Source organism: Xyrauchen texanus, chromosome 20 (assembly GCF_025860055.1).
Source record: "Xyrauchen texanus isolate HMW12.3.18 chromosome 20, RBS_HiC_50CHRs, whole genome shotgun sequence".
In the NCBI taxonomy this organism is placed as follows: domain Eukaryota; kingdom Metazoa; phylum Chordata; class Actinopteri; order Cypriniformes; family Catostomidae; genus Xyrauchen; species Xyrauchen texanus.
Genome location: NC_068295.1, coordinates 23362822 through 23389269, shown reverse-complemented (window position 1 = coordinate 23389269; position 26448 = coordinate 23362822). Strand labels below are relative to the sequence as shown.

The window sequence follows — 26448 nt, the reverse complement described above, 5'->3', positions numbered from 1 at the left end:
TACACACACTGTAGGATGCTGATTATGTGACACTGAATTACTACCAACTAATTTTCCCCAACCATAGGTGGTAAATTCTGTTTATTTAATTCTTCAAGTCATTTAACACCAATTGAGCATCTACTGTTTTTTCACTAAGGATTTTGATATGTGTAATTTTCTTGATCAATGATATAATCCATAAATATTGAAACAGTAGGGGAGAACCCACAAAGCTCAATGAATGTATCATTGGTGATAATTTTATGCTCAATGCCCTCACAGTTGCCATTTGAGGCCTGTACAGGTGCAGTTCAATCCTCTACATCCTTCCAAATTAACAGATTATTTTTTCCAGTAACAATTGGTACATGTAAAATTAAATGTTTTGAGTAATTTGGGGGTGCAAGACTATCATTTTATTTTAAATAGAATTCATAATTTTAATTTAATCAAAAGGTGTTAAGTTTTAAAGATTTAAAGTTTATAAAAAAAAATTTTCATGTCAACTTGTCTTGCTTGCTGTGTGTTTACATGTTTAAAGTAATACTCTGTTGCCAGTGAATAATTATAGATTTCACAAACACAAAGCAGAAGGCCAGTTGTGGGGAAAAATTCAAACTATAAGAACTAGATTATGTGTTTAATGTTTTATGCTTATACATACATTTGATTACAAATTATATACATAAAATGCATTTCTACAGTTAATCATGAAGCATAATCTAGCCACAATTATAAAACAGTATCTCTCAGCAGCTTGAACAATTTACCATTAAAGTTATAACAATAAATTCCATACACTGACCTACTTCAGCTCTGTTGGAGTTACAATTGTTCATTTAAAACCACAGAGGGATAGCTCTCAAAAAGCTCTCTGTTTATCAAAAGCACACTTTTGTTTCATACCTGCTGGGTAGATATTGTAGATAGTGTGCATACACTCGATACTTTGTGTTCCTTTGATCTAATGGCACTCTGCTGATCAAATACAGTGAACGGATCCAGGCTAATAATCATTACTTAATGATTTATTTTTTCTTTTGTAGTTTGAATAATTGACCAAATTGGCAAACTGTTAATTGCTATAGAGGTGCTCTCAGCAGGAGGTCGGGAATTACTATGGAATAATCAGCTCTATCTACAATAAAAAAAGAGGCAGAAAAGATCTACCGACTCTGAAATTCCTCAATTCCTTTGCTCTATGGGGTCTTCTGTTTTATTATGTAGTAGAAACACAATTACATGGTCCCCACTAATTATTTTGGAGACTACTGGATGCTAAAGTCAAAATATCACACCAAGTGATCTACAGTACAAACAAATTATTCTAGACTGCTTCTAAGAACTAATGTCACATTTCTGAGCCATTTTTACAATTATTTTTAAGGTCATTTTTAGGTGAAGTATTAAGTCAGTTCCCATCATGTTCACAGTGGTGCATACCACTAAGAACACTAAGGACATATTCCACTAATGTTTGATAACCAGAAAGTGTCAAAATACTTTTGTTTTTCATATATATATATATATATATATAGGACTATAAATATAATGTATTATACTTGGGAACATAAACTTATTTTTGTGAAATTTGTTGAAAATTAGCTTGAAAAGTGTGTTTGTGCCATATTTCTTTAAATGCCACTTAGTTTGATATTCTGTTATATAATGCATAGACAAATTATATATTTTGAAGTGTGCAAATATTTTGATATGCTCTTCAGAAAGCCTTTAATGTTTTTCTAATAACTTGTTATGAAATAACAAAAATACATCTAAGTGCTCTTTTTATAGACCATAGGGTGCAAAATGCAAATGGAATTTTTAACACCATACATAGGCTTTACAGCCAGTCCTAATCTGAAACCCCTTTAACTAAGGGCAACTAAGGAGACATAACTAGGAGTAATTCCTAAAAGTTTTATTTTCCTAATAGAGAAATATTGTATACTGTATACTTTCTGGAAATAAATATTTTTTGTAAAACCAAATCTTTCTCTTTTTAAAGAAACATATAAAAATTGTCTTTTTACCCTCAAGTACCACCAATTACTTTGCACATAAAAATGCACAAAAAATGTATACCATCAGCCATATTCACTTTTAATAAAGATGAATTTGGCAAATGTAGTAAAATTGATATACGATTAACTGAATGCTGCTAAATTATGCTGATTATTCTTTATATTTATTTGACATATTTTCATTATGTCTTCCTATCTTACTGAAGGCAGTCTCTGAAGTCAGTTTTCAAATGAAACCCCACTCATACTTCATATAACAACTTAAAACTCAAAGAAAACTTAAAACATCTTAAAGAGCTGGAGAGTGTCGATGTCTTGATAAGAGAGAGCTTTTTATTGCTACTACTGATGTAAAATAATTATTAGTTTTTTTTTTTCACATTTATTTCAATCAGTCATGACTAACTGACAAACTAATGGAATCAACTAATGATAAATGTAATATATTAAAAAAACAATTTCATAAAATTGGTCAATTAAAACTCATTTGAAAAATAAAGACAACAATGTTGTCATTTCAGCATCTCCTTAAATTCTTCATCAGGATTTAACCCGTAGCACAGAACATCCCCCTTTACAGAAGCCCAAGCCATGCGTGGTGTGGTGAACCTGGCGGCCCAGTCCCCCGTTGGGGACACAACAATAGCCCCTCCACCTCCCTGCACTCTCTCTCCCATGTACTGGAGTGAGGTGTCAGCGGCCACTGCGGCTGATTTCCCTGCATTGCACAAAAACAACACTCAAGTGTGTCAGTAAACTTAGCAGGACTTTATTTCACTTTCATCAACTAACCATTAACTTTTACTGTTCTTCCTCATATGCATCTTTTGGGAAATGTTCTGTAAACTGAATAATTAGGAACTGAATAATTAGGACAGAGGGATTTTCAAATTTTTATTTTAAGTTAAAATGAGGCTGTGAACATCTGTTAATCTTGCAGTACATGTTACCATCATATTCGGCAATGCATTTTATTTTCCATCCTGGAAAATATTTGACTATATTCCATTAGCAGTTTCATTCCACAAAGGGATAGTTTATGCAAAAATGAAAATGCTGTCATTATTTCTTTCAAACCAATATAACTTTCTTTCTTCTGTGGAACACAAAAGGGAATGTTAGACATTTTGTTAGTGACTGAGACTATTTACTTTCATTTGATCTTTTTGCCATACAATGAAAATGACAGGTGACCGAGGCACTCATTCTATAGTATCTAGCATCTACTTTTGTCTTCAATGGAGGAAAGAAAGTCAAGCAGGTTAAAAAAAAAAAAGACAGAATATGATAACAATTACATTTTTGGGTAAACTATCCCTTTAAAAACATTGTAATATTATTTTCCTGGAATGCTGCACAACAGAAATTAAACTCTGAAGCATTCAGTCTCTGTGTGCTGTATGATGAAGCACTGCACCTAGTTACAGAAATGTCCTTGGACATGTAGCAGGTCACAGAGTGAACAAAATAAAACCATGCTGCTCACGGTTGCTCATTCCATCATTCTTACTATTGCAGGCTCCAGAAATGGAAGACTAAGCTATTCTGTCCACTTGAAAAATACAATAACCCTCAACTGTCTTTTGTTTGTTTATTTAAACCAGAGTCCCACATGTAACCATTCAAACTAGTAAAAGCTACAGCAGGTAAAATGGTTGGTTTTAATAACAAGTGAAATAATTGATGTTATTAACATTAACAGCCATAGAAAAACAGAAAGGTCACCCTTGTAGTTTACCACAGAATGCAAAAGTGAACAATAGTGTGCTGACCCCTCAACACTGTTTATAAAGACACACACATGCACGCACGCACTCACACACACCTCATTATCACCTGCCCACATTGGCAGCCCATCCGATCCTTCCTGCATCACACACCTATTAAAATGACTGGCAATAGCAGCATCAGATTGTGGTGCAGTCTGACATTCACTCTGCCTGATGCTACAAAATCTGATAATAATAGCAGCATGTGAGTGAAGGGAAAGGGGAAGAAATGACAGATCTTGTGACAAACAAATTGCATAATAGTAAAAACACAATTAAAGTATCAGATAAATAGGGAATAAACACATTTTTACTTAAAATACAGGAGGCACATTTTGTAAAATGTGTCCTATTTCAAATGAAATCTCATTTAGCCATAATTGCATATTTGTCTTTGTTACATAACGACAATTATATTGGAAGAAAATCAATACATCATAGAGCTGACAAATGATCAAGATGGTAATGAGGAAGACATATTAATCTGGACCTTCTCTCTGCCAGATGATAATTTGGAATTAGAATTCCAAAAGGTTCATTTCAATTATAAAAAAATTGTAATGGGATTACAGTTCTACTACCAGTTCAATGATATGCTGAAATTGGCCTGTCTCTGTCAGGTGACTAATTTCCACTGCATTGCATTTGATTTGAACATTTCATAACTGGTGATGTGTATCTGAGTTATTGATTAACCAGGAATCCAACTGAATCTTGACAAATGGGTAGTTGACATGCAATACTTTTGGAAAGTTGACATGACCTGTGGTGTAACATGTTTCGTCTAAAATATTTTAAACAGCATTTTTCTACTTTTTTATAATTATCATATATATCTCTTTTATGACCTCATTTTAATCGAAAGACATTACATGTATTCACTGAAAAAAGGAAAGCAGCTCTATTGAAATATATCAAACCAGTACACTATAAATACATTTAATACGAGTCTGAGATAAGAACATAATTATATTGCGTAAAGTCCAAGTGATATTCAAAACAATAATCAAAAAGTGATATGATCACATTAGTATGAAATATTCAAATGGATTCAGACTTCTAACGGAAGGTGTTCACTCAGTATGATTGGACACTATAGTCCTAATAAAGTTCCTGACGTGTTCTTCTAATGTTGTAGCCCATCCACCTCAAGGTTCAACGTGTTGAGCATTCTGAGATGCTATTCTGCTCACTACAATTGTACAGTGGTTATCCAAGTTACTGTAGACTTTCTGTCAGCTCGAACCAGTCTGGCCATTCTCCATTGACCTCTCTCATCAACAAGACTTTTCTGTCCGCAGAACTGCCGCTCACTGGATGATTTTTGTTTTTGGCACCATTCTGAGTAAACTAGAGGCTGTTGAGCATGAAAATTCCAGGAGATCAGCAGTTACAGAAATTCTCAAACCAGCCCACCTGGCACCAACAATCAGATCACAACTGACGATTGACATGAACATTAACTGAAGCTCCTGACCAGGCTCATTGCATTGCACTGCTGCCATATGATTGGCTGATTAGATAATCTCATGAATAATTAGGTGTACAGGTGTTCCTGATAAAGTGCTAAGTGAGTGTATGTTCACTTAATCTAACTGTGTTGGGAATATGAGAATAATATTTGTTGCATCAACATACTGCTGAAACCGAATAGGGGAGTTTATTTTAAAATGAAGTGTTATTTTAATGTATTTCCATGCAAAATGAAACAAGTAAGAGACATGTTAGTTTTTAATTTTCTATTATGTTGGGATTCAGAGGAGTTTCTGTCATGCTGACATTTCTTGGAGGTTACCATTGTGGTACCAAGAGCAAATGGTTAAGTTGAGGTTGGGTACATTACTACTCGTATATCAGTGTGTATTTCTTTTCTCATGTAGCAAATACTGAAGAATCATCAGCATAATGACTGATTGGGGATTTATAACTCACAGAAGCACAATATTTGTCATATAGTACAAATATATATATATATATATATATATATATATATATATATATATATATATGTATATATGTGTGTGTGATTATGTGTTTGTTGCTAGCTAGCAACAAGCTGCAAGGTTCAATAGAGTTATTCGAACAGATAAAATTTAATCTAGGTTAACTCAAGTCATTTAGGTTTTCGCTACACAAGGTATTTCAGTAGAGACTACATTTTGATTTCATATCAAATAAATTAATTTTCATTGTGTAGAACCAATGTCCACTATTGAATAAGGTTAAACCAATTATTTGTATTATTATTTGCTTATTTAATTATATTTTTAAAATTGTACTCTTCAACAATTTATTTCACACAGAGGGATAATTTTAAATGAATTAAAGGGAAAATGGTGATTTAAAATTGTAAAAACAAAACAAACAAATGGTGACCACAGGACCTAAGATATACACTTTCCCTTTTTTTACCAAAGAAAAAAAAAAAGCAGTTTTATCTATTAAAAACAGCAAATATGTACACTTATGTACCCCAAAAGGTAAACAAGAGTGCATGCACACTCAAGTACTCATTAGGATTAGGGTAAAAGTTTCATACCTTGCTCCATATGAAAAAGGATTAATCTGGCTAAGGTGACTTTGAGAATAGACTCTCCATGACCAGTACAGGACACCGCACCACTTCTGTTGTCTGCATATCCACCAGATCCTTATCGCACAGGAAAAGACAGCAGGACACACAGAGTCGGATCTTAATGTGTTACCTCAGGAGAGAACACTCAATTGAGTATTGATCAGAGCTGACACCTTCAAACCAAAATGGCTCATTCAACTGTGGCACTACTGCCTCAAAATTAATGTTGCAGTGACACTGAGATTATCCCTGTCCTCTATCTGACTCACCTATAATAGGAGAATCTCCAACTCTTCCAACCATTTTGTTTCTGATTCCACCAGTGGAGGTAGCACACGCCACATTACCAAAAGAGTCCAGCGCCACGGCTCCAACTGTATCATGGCCCCTATAATTATAAGAAAAATTGTCTACAAGATTCAATAATAAAATATTAGCCCTGTGATTTTTCCTTACATCTATAATTTTATGGTGTCAGACATGGTATTTTAAAAAAGGTGCTTTGAAGAGAGAGAGAGCATTATTATTCATCACACTCAAAGATGTGCCTCAAGCTCAATCCCTCTTCATCAGACAGAATTTGGTCCTTGGAATTCAACCTAGTATGGCACATTTATAAAGTAGATAATAAAAAGAACTGAAAAACCTCAGACTCTCTTCCAAATTTAGTCTGAGCAATTATTTTTGTATTTTCTGCCCCAAAATGCACATTGTACTATTCTAGTGATGTGAGAGATGTTGGAAAGGCAGCCTGTTAATGACAGCCTCACACAAGCTTTTTTAAGCACACCCGAAATTGACTCATCATCATCTGCCTGTCAACAAAAGAAGAGAGCGAAGGTAAATGCCCTTTGCCACACGGAATCACTGCTGCTAGTCTTGGAAAGTACACTCGGAGATTGCAGAGAAAGTGTTGCATCAGTAACGATATTCCTACAGACAGACAGATGAATGCATTGTTCTTTACAAAAGTACACGATTCTTATGATCTGCACATCAGTCTTCCCTGCCAGTTCACTTTAAAGGAAATAGGATGGTGAGCGGAATGTGGGATGAACAGAGACTGTTGTATTTCACAGGCTTTATATCCAATGAAACTCTGATTAGGGCACCAGTGCTGTGGAAAACAAGCGCATATGAGTTTGAAGCAGCGTGGAGGATGACAGTTCAAGGTGAAATGAAAGAAAACAGCCTCCATGTCGTTCTCCTTTGGAGAAATTGGAGAGCAAACATGCTCCTCGTGGAGAATATTTGTCTGAAGCAGCTGGCGAGGAATCACTTGTCAGGTTCCAGAAGTGAGGCATCAATCATTTTTGACAGGCGCTTGATTGCTCTTTTAAATCACTAGCAATGCCTGGATCTTGCTCATCAGTTCAGGTGAAAACGGCATTGAAAAGCAGTTTGACGGTGGACTGTTTTTCACATTTCAAAGTATTCGCAGAGTTTCGCAGTAAATCTTCACACATCCATAAACAACCTAATGAAGTGTGCGGAATTTGGAATTAGAACAGGTGGCTGTCTCAACTATTCTAACAACTTCCTACAGACTGATCACTAAAGATTTGTCATGAAATGTACATTTAAACGTACATAATGTAATAAAGCTGAAGTGTGTAATGTCTGCAATGACACTAGCATCACCAAACGAAATGTAAAAAATAAATCACAGCTTTCAAATCAATTCACCCATTCTTCTTTTCATTGCACAGACTGCACCAAACTCACAGTATTGCTCTAGCCAGTGTTGTTGTGCTGGGTTTGACAGGCCAAACAAACTTTTGATAGCACCACTGAGCAATAGAGTTACACGTTTAGGTGAAATCAACCTACAAACAGCTTACTTCATTTCTATGGGAAGTTCTGCAGAGCTTGTCAGAGCGAGCAACGGTAACCAAGTTGGGCAGAGTTTAGCGAAGAGTGAATTTCTTTTAAATGAAAATGTTGTCACCATTGCTGTCATTATCTACCCACCCTAATGTTGCTTGAAGTTTGATTGACTTATTTTCCCATATTATCAAAACATCAAAGCAATGAAATGCATGGTAAACACTTGCTGTCAATTACAGTTGCAAATTTGCTTGGTTTATTTAAATACATTATTTTATGTAACAAAATATATTTTGTCCGGATTAGGTGGATTATTGTAGGCTTTGCAAGCTAAATGAAAACTTAACCACTTACAGTACTTATACTACACTTATAAATATAACTACTAAGTTGTTAAAAAAGTATACTTTGTTCTCTTATCTCATTTATAGGGCACCAAGTGAGCAAGGACTGCCACTGGTGTCCACTCAAAAGGTATAGTTGCATGACACCAATGTTGTAAATTATTGTATCACTTAAAAGTATATTCAAATGGTGCTGTAATCTGGTGTGATATCCACTGTTTGAATGGGGAGCAATGACACGTCAGTGACTGTGGTTATATAAAAGTATGGCTGAACCACCTTAGCAAAGATAAGCTGTATAATCACCTAAATGAAGGTGGAGGGTAACTCAGTTCAAGGGGCCATGGGTTAAAAAGCCAATGATGGCAGTGCAGGGTGAGCAGAGGGAGGCTATCAATAATGAAGCCACAGCAGGGAGGGATGAAAGGCTGTAGCCCAGCCAACTGCCACTTAGCACCTCCACAGCACTATTTTTACAGACTCCCTCAGGGGCTGGGGTTATACCCCGCCATGGCCATGACTCCACCACTGCTCAACACTCAGCTTGGGGAAGTGGAGGTGGCAGGTTATGCTGCTTTACTGGAGCCCTCACTGCTCTACCTGCAATGCCTCAGGGTATGACCTGAGCTCCGTACAGGGGCAGCATGTCAATATGTTGCCATTCTCAGCCCATGGCCTCAAAGATGTCATGAAGGACCACTGTCCTAAAAGCATTCGACTCTACCATATATTGTTAAAAAAAAGTTAAGTCATACCATACATATTTTATAATTTAATTTCTTATTTGAGGTCCACTTATAATGTTTGTCATTTTTTATATAGTCACTTAAACGCACTACATAAACGCACTCTTCACATGTGAAATTAGTTAATTTTTGCAACATACACAGGCTGAGAGTCTGCTGTCAGGTCCAAATATAGTACTGTCCCTTAACTCAATGCCAATTTACACTGAAATGTGTCTCCCAAACTGTTAAAGTTAAACTAAAATGATCAGGGATGTTGTTAAAAGCAAACTTCAGCTGATTGCTTCTAAAGTCAAAATCCTTCTGAAAGGATATGCAGAGCAGCAGGTGCTACACACAGCCAAGAACCTAACAAGGTTTGTCAGACTTCCCTACATTTTTCATTTATCATTAGTTCTTCTTGTGTTTAGGAAAAAAAAATCTTTTTGGTCTTGAATAAAAGTATCTATCCTACCTCTTTTACCACACTATGACTGGGTGGACCATTTCTGAACACTAAATGGACGCCATTGATGTGTAAATGTGAGTGGTAATGTGTTACAGGGATAGTTCACATACAGTATGAACATAGGGATTTAACCACTGGAGTCATATGAATAACTTTTATGCTGCCTTCATAGGCTTTTTAGATCTTCAAAGCACTGGACACCATTCACTTGCATTGTATTGAACTTTGAAGGTCCAAAAAGCAAACGAAGGAAACATAAGTAATCCATATGAATCAAGTGGTTAAAACCACATCTTCAGAAGTGATATAATAAGCGTGGTAAGAAACAGATCAATATTTAAATCCTTTTACTATAAAGCTCCACTTTCACATTCTTCTTTTGATTTTGGTGATTCGCACCTACTGGGCAGGGAGGAGAATTTATAGTAAAAACATATATTTTTTTATCTGTTTCTCATATCACCTACCCATGAAGATATGGATTTTACCACTGGAGTCATATGGATTACTTTTATGTTGCCTTAATATGCTTTTTGGATCTTTAATGTTCTGGCCACCATTCACTTACAAAGCGTATATGTTCTTCTAACAATCTTTTTTTGTGTTCAGCAGACAAAATAAATTCATACAAATGTTGGATGGCATGAGGGTGAGTAAATCATGAGCATTTAGATTTTTGGGTAAACCATCTCTTTCATGTATGCACCTGTCGGATATCATTCTTGCAGCTTACTCTAAATAAATTATCTATTTTGGACTGGTGAGGAAGTTAAGTAATTGAACAGTATGTTTTCATTACTACATTAAACTCATTTATTTAAAAAGAAAAGAGATTACTCCTGATATATTCCCTTTAAAAGACCCCCCCCCAAAAAAAAGGCTCAGCAGGGACTTTGTCAAAAGGAATAGTTCAAAGAAAAATCAGCCATTTTAAATGCTTTCTCTGAAAGCACACAAAACACATCTTTCCAAGGAGACTGTTGACAATTTTCTCTGTAAGGTCATCAAAGTCAGTCTCTCAGATCAAGTGTGTCAGGAAATCAGCAAATGGAAAACATCTAAGAGCACTTAGAGAAAACACAGAAAATTAAGGCTGGCAAATAGCAAACCAACAAACATGAAATTACCCACCACTGAGAGTTGAAGAGCTCTTTGACGCCAACGACATACTTCTTGTAGTGCTCCCACTCTTTACGCTCCAGCTCTGTCACCAAATCATGAGCTGCTGGAAAACCAATGCGCTCTGCAAACATATTCGCCCCTCTATCCGTCAACATGACATGTTCCGTCTGAGTAAAAACCACATAAAAACAATTGCAAAGAGATAATTAGCTGACATGGTGCTGGCTTAGGACTCAATTGCAGAACACATTTGGACTTAGTGGTAGCAGGAGGTTTATTTAAAAAAACCCAAGGAAACAAAAAACAAGTCGAATCCAGACAGGGTCCAAAACTCAAAAGCTAAGAAGGCTAGACTGGCACTTAAAGCACAGAGATACTCCAAACTAGTAATCTTAGAAATAGATCCTTAACGGAGATCTGGGAAAAACAGGAGATCAAACATTGGCTAAGCAGCTAGGATAGAACACATGACAATCTGGCAAAATAAAATTGGTGCCAGAGAACTAGAGGGAAAATCAACAGGTGAGGCTGATAATCAAAGGAGGCCACTGATAGGCTAGAACATTCATGTGATCACAAGGAGCGGAAAACTGGAACCTGAGTGAAGCTGCGTTCACACTGCCAGCTAATTTGTCGCTGCATGTTGCCAGTGGCTGGCGGTTAGGTTGCTAGTGGTGTGTATGAAGAGTAGCCTTTCTTCCATCTTTCCGTCACTACAGGAGCTGAGAGAGAGAAGGATCACGTGAGCTCTACCGTCTTCTCTCGTATTGGCTGTCGCTCCTGAAAGTCGTTCTTCATTTGCATAAAGTTAAAAACGTCTCAACTTTGTCACATCACTGGAAACGGCCACATTCGGTCGCCATCGCTCGTGTCACCGGAAGTCGCCAACTCTCATTAAAAATGAATGAGATGAGGTTGTTTTGTCGCTGCGTGTCGCTGATAGTGTGAATGCAGCTTGAGAGAGAGACCCACACACACACCTAGGAGGCAGGAGGGATCATGCTAACCAATTAAGCAATTACATACCAGGTATATCAACATGAAATATAAGCATTACAATATAGTAAGTGTCCTAAAAGCACCGTTCACATCGTGCAACACCGTGACACCACAATACAGCACAACACAGCGACTTCTGGTGACACAAGCTGTTGCAACCGTTGGCGACAAAGATTGCCGTCGGGAGTGACAAAGCAATTTGAGAAAATGTCAACTTAATACAAATGACGAGCGACTTTTTCGAGCAACTACCAATGAGAGTGAAGACAGAGGAGCTTATGTCATCCGTCTCCAAGCAGGGTGAGTATGAGTTACTGGAGGTGACTCGAATGCAGGAAAGACGGAGAAGTTAAATTCTGTGAGCGATTTTACTGTTTTATATAATTTATCTTTAACCACATACATAGTTATGGGCTAATAAAATGATGCGTGGAAAACTGTGTTTTGATTCATCTATTGATATAATGTTCATCTTGTTTAATGATATGATGCATTAAGCACTGCTGCAGGTTATATAAAATGTTTTCCCCTGCAGAATGTGCATTTTAGAGGCAAAAGAACCGATTCCTTTTTAAATTAGTATAATATCTTAGTTTTATCGGCACGGCAGTATCATCTGTAAACAACATTTCAAACTCTACTATGGCCAGTTGTTCAGTACACCAATAATGTTAGAGCAGCGGCACTAGGAACGCCCACCGGTGACACAATTCGCAAAGTCTAGTGCCATGCTGCCCGCAGTGTGTCTTGCCCGTTTTGGAAGCAGAAGATACAATTATGATAAATGTAATTCATTTTTAAAAGATTTTAATTGTATACAAGAATAAACACAATGTCACTCTGGTTTTGGACATTTGTATATATTAAAGTGGTTATTAATGTCATTTTTCTTTGTCGAATGCTGTGCATTTTAAATCATAAGCAAGAGCATGAGGTCAGTGAAGCTTGATAGTAGCATTGATCAAGACCTGATGAATTTTTAATACTGACTATTAAAGAGATCTGCCAATCCACTGTTAGGCCAAGGTCTTTTGGGGCAGTCAAGACAGGTGCTGCAGCTAATCAATTTGCATGTTTCTAGGGGTCTTGTTTCCTCCCTACCCACTCTCTTACAAGGTGAACTCAGGAGTATTGAGATAAAAGTGGGAAAATGAATATAAACTTTAACATCAGTTAAAAAAAGGAAAAAAAAAGAAAATGCAGAATTGTGAATTGAAGATAAAGTGAATTTCATACTTATACCTTTAGAGGAATATTCCGGGTTCAATAGAAGCTAAGCTCAATCGACAGCATTTGTGGCATTATGTTAATTACCACAAAAATGTATTTCCACTCATCCCTCCTTTTCTTAAAAGCAAAACAAAAATTTAGGCTACAGTAAGCACTTACAATGGAAGTGAATTGGGCCAATTTATGAAGGGATTAAAAGGCAGAAATGTGAACTGTATAATTTTATAAAAACACACATTATTTCTTCAGTTAAAACTCATGTATTACTTGAGCTGTTTGTTAATGTTACATCAGAATCAGCTTTATTGCGAAGTATGCTTACACATACAAGGAATTTATCTTGGTGACAGAAACTTCCAGTGCACAAACAATAAAGCAAAAAGACAGAGATAATAATATTAAACACAGGACAAACAAAAAAACAACAAAATAACTGGAGAGCTCTGCACTGAGGCTGCCATCCACAGCTGCATCTTGATATCTCATCATCGCAACACAATTTTTAAAATTGCAAATACAAAGAAACGATTAGTTAGAGATTTTTTGTCACTAAAATAATGTTAACACACATATTGTTTACGTGTGGCAATCTTGTGGCTATACTTCTGAAACAGTGAGTATTTTAATGTTTACGGATTGGTCCCATTCACTTCCATTGTAATCTCTTCATTACTTTTCATCTAAAAAATAATAGAGAAAGCAAGTAGCAAAGCAACTGTTGGAGGTAGTGAAAGATAACAATATTTTAAGGGGCTTTTCCACTGCACGGTACAACTCGACTTTGCTCGATTTTGGAGTTTTCCACTGTGGATAGTACCTGGTACGTCGATTTATTAGTATCACCTCGGTCGAGGTTCCAAGTGAGCCGAGCCGATACTAAATGTGACGTCAAAATCCAGCAGATCACTGATTGATCAGGGAGAATCGTCACTACTAACGTCACTGGATTTCTGACGCGCACCCGCTAGTTTTAAAGTTATAAACAGCGATAGCAGTATCATTTGTTCACACAACTTTTGAATTGTGAAAAAATAAATGGCTGTGCGCAAAACTACGCCGTGGTCAATAAATGAGGTGCAGACGGTCCACTTGTTAGCGATGAGCGGAACGATAAAGTCTCTCAGGAAGTGTATCAGCTGTTGGCCGTACACGCTACCACTGGACCTACCAACAGTGTAGGAAAAAGTTAAGTTAAAGTGACTACAAAACCATCAAGGAAATGTGGAAGTGGTTTGATCAAATGGATGCTATCTAAACCGGCGAGCAATGGGAGGTAGAGTTCCCTGGATGGATCTACGATGGAGGATGGTACGTTTTGTTATGTTAACTCTATACTCTGCTTGAAAGCTTCACTTTATTTAGTTGACCAGCTCCTGGAAGCTTGCTTCTAAAATAACCAGGCCAATTTAACTGTTACACTTGTGTAAAATCACCATGCAACAACTGCTTTATGCAGCACAATGAGCTAGTAGCTAACAGCTAGCGGTCGTGTTGTGTTTAAGATGATGTCACGGCAGTAGAGGCGGCGCAACTATGACCGTCAGCCTACAATCCCACCCACGTTGAGGTGGCACTAAACTGCAATGGAAATGCATGCTCAGAAAAGTAAAGCGAGTAGAGTTGAGGCGAGTTGATCCATAACGTGCAGCGGAAAAGTGCCATTAGTGAAATTTCAGTCAGGTTTTAGAGAAAACCGCAGTATAGAAACTGCCCATTTTAGTATGACCAATGACTTATTGATGGCGGAGGACGCTGGAGAGTACATCATTTTAGTGTATCTTTATATAACTTCAGCGTTTGTTACAGTTGACAATTCAGTTTAACTGATACATTGAAGAAATAAGTGGGAATATTTGGGATGGCTTTAGATTGGTTTGTTTCATATTTGTTGAACTGGAAAGTTGAAGTGTCTGTTGGAGGTGAGATGTCCTACTCTTAAACAACAAATTATGGTGTGCCGCAAGGATCCCTGTTAGGGCCAGTTTTTTTTCTCTCTCTCTCTCTCTCTCTCTCTCTCTCTATATATATATATGTTTCCTCTTGCTTCTGTGATTCGAAAATACAACATACATTTTCATTGCTATGCAGATGACTTACAGTTATATTTGTCATTGAATCTTAATGATCTGACTAATTTAAATGTTCTTCAAGCATGTATAACAGATTTAAATAAGTAATGGCATGTCAATTTCTGCAATTAAATACAGAAAGAAACATTGTTCATGGTTAAAAAAAAAAAAGTCAGATTGAGTCAGCACTTAAGGTGTCTATTTTGACACAATTTGTTATTTTTTTTATATAATTTCAAGAAGCTAGTTCAGTCTTATCAGTTAAGGAACATATCCAAGGTGAGACAGGTTTTGAGTTTTAGGTATACAAACAAGCTTATTCATGTGTTTATTTAGCAAATTAGGTTTAGTTTTTAAGTCTCATTTAAAAACTAATTTTTATAGACTTTATAACTGAATTTATGTTTTTACGGAGTGTGTTGTGATTTTATGTTTTGTGAAGCATTTTGTGCTTGTTTCACTAAGTGTGTTTATATTTTATGAAGCTCTTTATGCGAAATTGCTAAAAAGTGCTATATAAAGTCATTATTATTATTATTATTATTATTATTAAGTACCTCACTGTAACCCAGATTATTAGCTTTTTTTTTTTTTTTTTTAAAGAAAATGAGTCAAAATAAATTTTTGTAGTAGTCAACATTATGCCACAAATGCTGTCGTTTGAGCTGAAGTTATATTGAACCTGAAATATACAGTACCTTTAAGTAAATCTCAAATTATTCCTAATTATTTCAATTACATTACAAATTCAATACATTTTCATGCAGAGAAATCATCCATTATATATAATGTTTCTTTTGGAAACTCTTGAGTGAATATGCTTGCTAGATAAATTAATAAATCATGAGGAATTTTAATACAAAATGTTGTCAGTCTGGAGTAATGGGCCCTTAGATGAATCTGAAATGATAGGCAAGTACTGCGAGATGGAGTGGAAGAAGAGATAGACTTTTCCATATTAAACCTGTAAATAAGTTTTTACTATATAGCTACAAAGTGATTTGCTATAGTTTTGGTCCTGAGCACAGCAATACTGACAGTATCATGAAAAAGTGTCTCCTAATTTGATGGCAAGAGTTTTGTGCACTGCATGGGGAGGTAAATCATTGTATAAAACTCCTATCTATGCGATTACAAAGAGCACTGATTGAAATCAATCTGAAAATCAGCCTGCATTTATTTCCCTTTGAGACTGGCTTCAAAAAGCTGTTGATGAAATGACAAGTTAAAGCTTTTAAGGCAAAGGAAAATCCTGAGCCCAAAGAGGTGTGATATCATTTGTCCTTTGAAGTCAATATCATGGCTGTTTTTGTTCATTTAATCTGTTATATAAAAAAATTGCAAAAAACTAAGGGTATTTCCAGCCAATGCCAAGGTTTACATGAAATCTTTAAAGCTATCTGCATTTAGGCCTCTCCTAATAAGAGCACACATTAAACACGGGGTCTCTCATTATTTCCTTATCTAGTGTGAATATCAATATTAGATATATCCTGGACATATTTTACAGCAACCATGTGATATTCTCCTACATTGAGCAATTAGTCAGATAGACATAAGCCATTACTATCAAATTCCTTATGATGGAGATATAGATTGTATGTACAGTATATAAATATCATGTACAGTGGGCTAAAGTCTGGGATTCAAAATTAAATTTAAACCTGGAAATAAATTGAAAGTTTTAAGATGCACAATTTCTAGTCACAAATCAATTAAGCAAATAAGTGACATGCTAATCCATTGGTACAAAAGGTCAGATTTCCATGCTTCCATTGAAGCGCACAAGATGCTCTTTGGAACATTCTCAAATCGTGCTGGATAATACGGATCAACAGGTTTTGCACAAACATGTGGAGTCCATGCCAGCGTAAGTGACATACAGTAAAGGCAAAAGTGGGACAAATAAAATATAAAGATTTCTCAATTTCATATACAGCAAATATTTCAATGTAACTTCTCTAACAAATTGTAATGCTGATAATACAATTTGTAATGATAAAATATTAGTGGCCTCAGACTTTTGGTCCCTGCTGTATACAGCAAAGTATAACAGTGTAAAAATGTATGCAATAATACAGTAAATATACAGTTATTTAAAGTATACCTTTTCCATCACAGCACGGGCAAGTCTAACAGGGTTAGCAATGTTTCTCACAGAGGACACAGCTCCAGTGGCAAGTGTTTTCCCATCCATGATGATGCTGTCTAGCTCCACCTCTCCATCAGTATTCAGGACTGCACCGTGACCTGCACAAGAAAGCTTTTATGGTCCAATTCTCAATGTTCAGATGTTTAAAAAGATACCCACAACACATTTCCCATAAACAGTGATTTACAGATAGACAGACAAACAGGTAGGTAGAAAAATGGAGCACCAAATACAGTGTGTATTGGTAAAAAGTGGCAGAATTCATGAACAACTTCAGCTTGAAAAACATTTTTTTGGACAAACACTATTCAGGGTAGTAATATCACACAAAACAGAAATCTTACATCCTTATCTCTGTCATGGGGGGTTCCAGGCACCCTGTTTCATTGACACTCCAGACTATCCACTTAGATGTCAACCTATTAGTACTCTAAACAGGGCTGCATTAGTCATCTATTGATCAGTCTGTGCCTCTGGCAAACCCAGTGTATAAATGTATCCTCTGATGAGCCACTGAATGTGCAGCTCTGATATGAAGAGGATCAGCCATTTCACTTATGTTACCCATCACAAATGAGATTGGCACAGACAGGCAAGGTCTGTTAATGAAGTGTCTTGTTTTGCCCCTGCTTTCCTCCTTGTAATCTGATAATTATTTGAGAACCTCTCATTTTACTCTCTGGATGATCATTACAGTAACAGGGTGTCAAGGGTGCATGCTGAAATACTGTCCTACTGTAAAGTCTCTTAACTACTGAATCTGCACTTCCTTTGACTTTAATAGGAAAAAAATGCTGTTTAAAACAATCAGTATCAAGGACAAATTAGTCAAATTACAACATAAGAATCTTTATCTTTAAAGACCCTATGAAAGCAACATGGCTTTTAGTCAATGTCTATTAGTTTTGAAGACATCTATATGCATGTGCATTCCTAAATATTGACAAAATTAACCTTCAGCAGATATATGCCTTTAAAATGTACAATATTTCTCTTTCAGAAAAACGGACCAAAATACTGATTAATATATAGATGTTTGTCCAATCAAATGCTCCCTCAATGCCACCTGAAACTGACAAGCAGGTAGCAAATCATGACTTTTACATAACAAAAGCCTATTGGGTATTTAAAAACTTGGAACAAGCCCTTTGATGTGTCCCACCCAAACTTCCTGTTTCAATTGGAAATATATTAGTGCTGTTAGTCGATTAAATTTTTTATCACAATTAATTGCATTCATTTTCATAGTTAATTGTGATTAATCACAGATTTTTAAACTGCTGACATTTGACTTTATATACACTTCTTTTCCTGTCGAAATTCATTTAGAGAAAAAACAAAACAATTAGAGCTGTCAAAATTAAAGTGTTATCACATGTGATTAATTAACGCACTTATTAACGCATTTACTGTTAATACAGCATAAACCAGCATAAACATTAGTTGGAAGGTTGGAACCTTTGCAATGTGTCCACCCAGGGTCATTACAGTGACGCACAAATCACAATCACACACAACAGTGATTCAGAGTCAGTGATGGGGAAAGGAGCTCTTAAGGCTATTTGTAATACAAAACATGCCTAGATGGAACTTAAGAAAATCAAGTATTTATCAGGCTAAGTAAGGTGCATTTTAATTACCACAGAAGCTCGCCAGGCCTCAGTTCAAAGCGGCACTTGAAACTGGTGTGAATCATGAATGTGGCTTCACAATTGATGTAACAATGCGGATAACCATAGTCTGCCGGCTGAATAACATTGTGCAGGATTACAGGTTAAGATATTTAATGCCCATTGCAATAAATATACAACCTATGAGGGGACGAGTTCTTTCAATTAGTCAAACTCCCACCAAGACTTTGGGAAAAGTTTTATGTTACTTGAATTGGTGCTATTTTAGTGCATTTCTGTCTTTATACTGTGGAAGGATTTGTTTGGAAAATTTAAATAAACCATTAAATTATTACATATTGTTTTGTTGTCTTTCATATGAAGGAGATAAATGCATTTTTATAGGAAAAGTAGTATATTTAGAGTCAAATTCCAGCACTTTCAAAATCTTCTATTTATCGCGATAAACTATAAAAACAAAACGAAATATCCATTTTGCTATAGCAATCGTAAAGGCTGCAGTCATGATTCGCATTAGGGCATCAATGCCATCATCAAGCGCAACTTTGAACTCCTCAAGAAAATCACTGAAGACATCTTGTTCTGCTATAGCACTGGCACCCATGTAATGATACTTCATTCGAAAGGTCATTTTGGAGATAGTTAAGACTTGACATGCTTCTGTGGTAATTAAACAAGGCCTACAGAGGCTGCAAAGTACTTGGTTTATGTCCCATCTGAGTTTTGTACAACAAATAGCATTAAGAGGTCCTTTCCCCATCACTTGATCACTGATAGATTATCACTGTGTGTTTGTTTGTAGTGTTTGCATCGGTGTAATGATGTTCCTGGACACATCGCAAAGGTTCCACCCAGCTCCAACCAGTGTTTTTGAACTTACACGGAGCTGAATAAAATGTCAAAATCTAATGTCAAATTGGTAAATGAATTAATCGTTTTAAATCAAATCGCATGTATTATGAGTTTTCGTGGTGTCTTTAAAATAATTTAGGGGAAACTTTGCTTGTACTAGCGGACTACCAAAATGTCCACACATCTCTGCCTAACTCTAGTGCGATTAAACATGCGGCTGAAAGGCCACAGTAATTTTTGGAACCACATTAGTGCCTCTGCCTTGATGCAACAGGGCTGAAGTAACACTGACCTGCATCAAACACCGGGTCATCTTCCAATGAGCTAACAGCTTTTTCTACAGCATCAAGTGCGCTCCCCCCGTTCTTAAGGACAGCATCCCCAGCTCGAACAACAGCCTTGACTCCAGCCACAGATGCTTCGGCTAATGCATCCGGTATTGCCCAAGCTCCACCATGCACCACAATTGCAGTCTTCATCCTCAGTCTTCCTGCAGCCCTGAAGAAAAAATCCTGTGCTGTCAGGAGATAGGATATTGCTAAGAGGTAGCACATTTTAATACATTGCCCTTGGACTGTACTGAGCTGTGTAATTTATTCAGATGGACACTGACAGAGTGAGTAAATGCCACTTTCACAGCTCATCTCCATGAGAAGGGTGGCTGGGGTTGTTTACAGGAAGAAGGTTTTCAGGCCCCTGTCATGTTTACTCAAGCTCTATTAAAGAGAGATGTAGTATGAAAGGAGCAATTCCCCTTGGTTTACCTGAAACAATTCCTTTCATATGTTTAACAAACCAAAACCATGCCATCACTAAATTAACATTCTCACAAAAATAGACCATGGTAACCAATGTGACTGCCAAAATACCCTTGTTACTACAATTAAGCTGTGGAAATTGGTATTAGTCAATATCATAAAAAAAAAAAAAAAATGACAAAGATTGTGAAGGCTTCTTAGACTGTTTAAAGGAGGTCTGCTATTAATTCATTATTGGTTTTATAGTAACAATAAACACCTGTTAGAGTTGGTACAAAAAAGAAACAAATGGCTGATTTGATAAATGCTTGTGGACTTGGTAAATGGATACTGTAATGTAGGCCTACTCTAGTAATGAGAATTTCTTCTAAATATTATTATTGACAGTACGTATATCTAAAATGTTCAGATTTCAATACAAACAGAAAATAATAGTAATAAAAGAGAAAATATAATAAATCGTGCATCTGGCAAAGCAGGCCTATAAAAAAAAAAAATATACAATTAAACAATTCTTATTGCTTATTTACTGTATGTAACGCTTGGTGTGGGAGCAGGACAAGACAGACGAGAGGTGCGGATCCAGACGCGGTTTTATTGAACATTGAAGTTAACACAAAACAAACAGGAACAAATGAAAACCTCCACATGGGGAAAACAAAACTAAATCAGGAAAACATCGAGGGTACACGGAACTGGATGAACAAATGGGAAGACAGGCAACGAAGAAAAACATCAACATTGATCAAACTACGATCGACAAGGACTGAACGAAGAACCAGGGTTAAATACAAGAGGAACAAACAAGGGAATGAGGACACCTGGGGGAAGCAATCAGGGAAGGAGAAGCAATCAGGGGAACACCAATCATAAAAAGAAACTACAGAGGACTACAAAGACCAAACAGGAACTAAACTAAACTTCAAAATAACAGCACAAAACAAAAGAAAACAGTGAACATGACAGAATCCCCCCTCAAAAGGACCGGATTCCAGACGGTCCTAAGAAACAAGAAAATAGAAAAAAATAAACAAATTTTCAAGGAGAGAGGGGCTAGAGAAGGGGGAAAACAGACAGACAAAAGGGGGCACAAGGGGCACAGGGACAGTCCAAGGAGGCACAAGGGGAAATTAGGCAGTCCATAGGGGCATAATGGGCGATTAGGCAGTCCACGGGAGCACAGGCAGACCAGGGAGGCGGGCAGGCAGTCTATGGGGGTGTGAGGTGAGGCCAGGGTCAGGTGGCCTGGGGGGCATCCATCGGGTAGGGACAGGTTTAGGAGGCCAGGGAGGTGGCCACAAGGTAAGGACCGGTTTAGGGGGCCTGGGAGGAGGAGTGGCCACTGAGGAAGTTAGTAGAGCTAAGGAGGACTTCTGAGGCGGAGCAGTCGAAGAGGCTCAGGAGGTGGAGCCGAGGGAGGTTCAGGAGGCAGAGCCGGGAGAGGCTCGGGAGTCTCTGGGGGCGGAGCCGTAGGAGGCTCGGGAGTCTCTGGGGGCGGAGCCGTAGGAGGCTCGGGAGTCTCAGGATGCTCGGGAGGCGGAGCCCTAGGAGGCTCTGGGTGCGTAGCCCTGTGAGGCTCGAGAGGCGGAGCCCTGGGAGGCTCGAGAGACTTGAGAGGCGGAGCCCTGGGAGGCGCGAGAGGCGGAGCCCTGGGAGGCTTGAGGGGCGGAGCCCTGGGAGGCTCGAGAGACTGGAGAGGCGGATCCCTGGGAGGCTCGGGAGGCGGAGCCCTGGTAGGCTCGGGAGACTTGAGAGGCGGAGCACTGGGAGGCTCGAGAGGCAGAGCCCTGGGAGGCTCGAGAGGCGGAGCCCTGGGAGGCTCGAGAGGCGGAGCCCTGGGAGGCTCGAGAGACTTGAGGCGGAGCCCTGGAAGGCTCGAGAGGAGCAGCCCTAGGAGGCTCGAGAGGCGCTGGCTCTAGGACGGGCACGACCACTGGCGCTGGCTCTAGGACGGTCGAAGCGACAGGCGCCGGCTCAGGGACGGTCGAGGTGACAGGCGCCGGCTCAGGGACGGTCGAGGCGACAGGCGCCAGCTCAGGGACGGTCGAGGCGACAGGCACTGGCTGGTTGACCGTGGTATGCGCTGGTACGCTGTTCCTGGTCGGCGTGGCTTCAGGCTCGCTGGTCGTGGCTGGCAAGGGCTCAGGCTCGCTGACCGTGGCTGACAAGGGCTCAGGCTCGCTGACCGGGGCAGGCGTGGGCTCAGGCTCGCTGACCGGGGCAGGCGTGGGCTGGGAGGTGGAAGCCCGTCTTCTCTTCCTCCTCCGGGCAGATGAAGTGGACCGTGTAGGCTCAAGGGAATCGACTGGTGTGGGGGTTTGTTCGCTGACTGGTGGAACAGGCGTGATGGGAAGAGCCATGGGCGAGTTGAAGGTCACCACCGCGGGAGGTGAGGTAGGGTCCTCCTCTGCCATGCCCACAGTGAGTGGCGAGCCGCTGACCAGCAGAGCCTCTTCCACCATCTCCTGCAAAGCCCAGCCGAGCGTCGCCGGTGGTAAGCGCTCTCTCAGCGACGCGTCCAAATTGCCCCTGAAGAAAACCACCAGGGCTGACTCCGGGAAGTCCGACAAGTGTGCCAGCTCCAGGAAGTCCCGGATGTGGTCTTCCACTGGTCGGTCCCCTTGCCTCAAACCAAGCAGCCGGTAGTTGGCCTGCTGGACCGCTGGATCCATTGTTTTGGTTCAATCGTTCTGTAACGCTTGGTGTGGGAGCAGGACAAGACAGACTAGAGGTGCGGATCCAGACACGGTTTTATTGAACATTAAAGTTAACACAAAACAAACAGGAACAAATGAAAACCTCCACATGGGGAAAACAAAACTAAATCAGGAAAACATCAAGGGTACACGGAACTGGATGAACAAACGGGAAGACAGGCAACGGAGCAAAACATCAACATTGATCAAACAACGATCGACAAGGACTGAACGAAGAACCAGGGTTAAATACAAGAGGAACAAACAAGGGAATGAAGGACACCTGGGGGAAGCAATCAGGGAAGGAGAAGCAATCAGGGGAACACCAATCATAAAAAGAAACTACAGAGGACTACAAAGACCAAACAGGAAACAGGAACTAAACTAAACTTCAAAATGACAGCACAAAACAAAAGACAACAGTGAACATGACAGAATAAAAGAAACTACAAAAACCAAAAGAGGAACTAAACTAAACTTCAACATAAAAACACAAAACAAAAGACAACAGTGAACATGACAGAATAAAAGAAACTACAAAAACCAAAAGAGGAACTAAACTAAACTTCAAAATAACAGTACAAAACCAAAAGACAACAGTGAACGTGACACTGTATAAATCTTACGTCTAATAGTAAGTGCAATTCTGTGAGAAATACTGAAAATAGTTTGTTTTCATCTCATGGATAAAGAATCTAACAGTGCTAATTAAGAAATGTATTGCACAAGAAAGGTTGACATCTTTGTCAATGGGCTGAAAAATATTACATTATGAGACATTCCAATTTTTCTTCACAGGTAGGTAATTCCGAAACATGGGACAGTAGGCTTGTTTGAGATGAGCAAAATCTGCGCAGAACCGATCACCGGTGATCAGCGCGTAATGCATGCCGGTTAGAAATGTGTCCGAGAGCAGCCCGCCTTGCTCTGATGTCATGCTGACGTATGTCAAAAAACACTCGCGAGCGCAAGGCGCACGTGTCGGATTCTGCAGTCGCGCGCAGTTGCTCTCCACCGACTGCGCTGATCAAAAGCATGATGGGAAACGACTTGCTGACGACACAACTTAATGCTCATTGGCTGCGATTGTCAGCTGATATTTTTTTCCCTTAATTCTAAGAAGTCCATTACCTATAGCCTAATACTATTTACTTTTTCTATAGTACTTTATTAGTAATTAGTACATGTGCTTTATTTATCCTTTTATTTTTATTTTCTTGGTTTTAAGTCCTGTTTGTTGTAATTTTCTCTTTATTGTATCGTATGCTTGTGTTAATTTTGTACATTGACATTTTTGTACCACATTATTCCATTAAATAAATTAGTCAATCCATCAATACATGCATACATACATCTAATGTGACGGTTTTACAATTAGGCCTCATGTTTGTGTGTTTTTATCTGATATCTTTATCTGGGTATGTCTTACTCCTGGAGTGCAGTAAACCCACACATGCATGCTAATTTCTTAATTTAGAATGTGTTTTTGTTTCATATTATTTTTTAATAATAATTTGCTGTACACACTTTTCCTAATCATTAAACATGAAATTCAAACTTACATTAAGGTGACAAACAATTGTGTAATATATATATATAGAATATTTTTCATGTAAAAAGGGGATAGTTCACCCAAATATTTTTTTTTTCTTTGGGTAAACTATCCCTTAAGTAGGATACACATCATTAGGTTAATCAGCTGTGCCATATCCCACTCTGAAATGTTTAACCCATAATTAGGGATAACAATGTAAACAGCACCTGTATGCTCAACATTTCTCATTATGGCTTTGATTATAAGAGGCACCCACAAAGTTAACAATTATAGCAAGATGGAGAATGTGTTATTAACACTATCAGACTCCCAGGGAGCAATAACATTAACAGTAAGCAAAGAAATTGCTGAGACAATAAAGAATGGTGAGGAAAAAAAAAAAGACTTCGTCTGCGATAAAGAACGCGAACGCGATCTCTTCCATTGCTGACGTTTGCAGTCCACAACACAGCGAGATTCAGGAAGTGTCCGGCTTGCCTGCACTTTTTTCACTCCTCCCCTCACTGCAGCCGCCTACTCTCACCTACATTTCAGGCGAGGCAAGGCGCATCTCAAACAAGCCTAATGTTCCGGTTCATCTGTGCAGCGTCATGAGGAAACTTGCGCATTGTTGCAATGATCTACAGTAGACTCTTGAAACTGTGTACCTATAGCCTACATAGTACGTAGACTGTATAGATATGCATATATCTGTTAATATACTTCTGACAGTGTAAAGGTGAAAAAGTCTTACCACGCAAAAGTAATACTTTGCGCCTCTCTGTGTGTCGAAGTGCAATTGTATAAGAACGCCAGCTCTACGAACTACTAACAAACTCTACGGTGAGTCTGTCGTTGGCATTTCACTACAGTACAATGCAAAGCGTTACATCAGCACACTATATATAAAAAAAGTTTATAATTAGAATTATTAGCATACATCGAAGACACAACCAAAACAAAACCATACTAGAAACCGGAAATCAATTCGGGAGATTTCACACGCATGGCAACTATATGAATTACACGAGGCGCTCTTAAATAATGTATTACTACAAACACTAAATTAAATGTATACTCACTTTTTCACAATGCGATGACGGGATTAAGTGTGCACAATTGGGGTTTCGCTGGCTGCACGTTACGTTAGTACGTTGGATGATCTGTAGCCTACTGTTATTGCCCAAGATCTGATCTGAGAACAGAGGCGCCACTACACATTTGTTAAGGGTTATACAACATCATGTTGGTTGATTCTGAAGCAAGCTTCACCATCACACATTTCTTTGCCCAATTATTTTGGATTTAGTCGATAATTGATCCTGGTATTGTTGAACAATTCCTGAGGTAATTTACTCACACCACATTCAATGGTTTCTCACGTTGTGTTTGACAAGGATGGGCTGATCGATACTGATGTGGTATCAAGAATATCGATCCTCACATAAAAAAATATCCATTCTTAAGTTTTTTTAACCAGTGATATTTGTATTTAGATAACATGAATATTAATGCATCTCATAAACTTCGATGTGGAAATGCTCAAATACACCAGCAGTCAGACAGTGTTCACCCTTTCAGTCATAGCGCTCATTCAAAGAGAGAGCAGAGCTTTCCTGAGGTAATTAATGAAATGTATTCACATTAATGACAAACCTAGACGTGACATGTATTATGATGAGCTTTGACC

At 38.3% G+C, this 26448-nt stretch overlaps 1 protein-coding gene across 4 annotated transcripts; it reads right to left on the bottom strand.

The window, feature by feature from the left end:
- Nucleotides 1-593: 593 nt before the first annotated feature.
- Nucleotides 594-26151, bottom strand: si:dkey-103j14.5 (isoaspartyl peptidase/L-asparaginase). 4 transcript variants are annotated; one of them, XM_052151330.1, is made up of 7 exons: nt 25841-26148; nt 20063-20287; nt 17243-17385; nt 10847-11004; nt 6620-6738; nt 6315-6425; nt 594-2724 (listed from the first exon to the last, which is right to left on the bottom strand). In XM_052151330.1, the coding sequence occupies exons 2-7, from the start codon at nt 20247-20249 to the stop codon at nt 2519-2521; spliced, it is 924 nt and encodes a 307-aa protein (XP_052007290.1). In that variant the 5' UTR covers nt 20250-20287; nt 25841-26148; the 3' UTR covers nt 594-2518. The 4 variants fall into 4 exon arrangements, with proteins under 4 accessions (XP_052007290.1, XP_052007291.1, XP_052007289.1 ...); XM_052151331.1 differs by having other exon boundaries at nt 20063-20282; XM_052151329.1 differs by having other exon boundaries at nt 20063-20268; nt 25841-26147.
- Between the last annotated feature and the right edge of the window lie 297 nt (nt 26152-26448).

Excerpts from the sequence above, each read along its gene's own strand:
- si:dkey-103j14.5 (XM_052151330.1), bottom strand. The coding sequence starts at position 20,249 with ATGAAGACTGCAATTGTGGTGCATGGTGGAGCTTGGGCAATACCGGAT. Across the intron at positions 6,739-10,846 it reads GAGCTCTTCAACTCTCAGTG|GGGCCATGATACAGTTGGAG; the intron begins GTGGGTAATTTC and ends TTATAATTATAG. Across the intron at positions 6,426-6,619 it reads TGGAGATTCTCCTATTATAG|GATCTGGTGGATATGCAGAC; the intron begins GTGAGTCAGATA and ends CTGTGCGATAAG.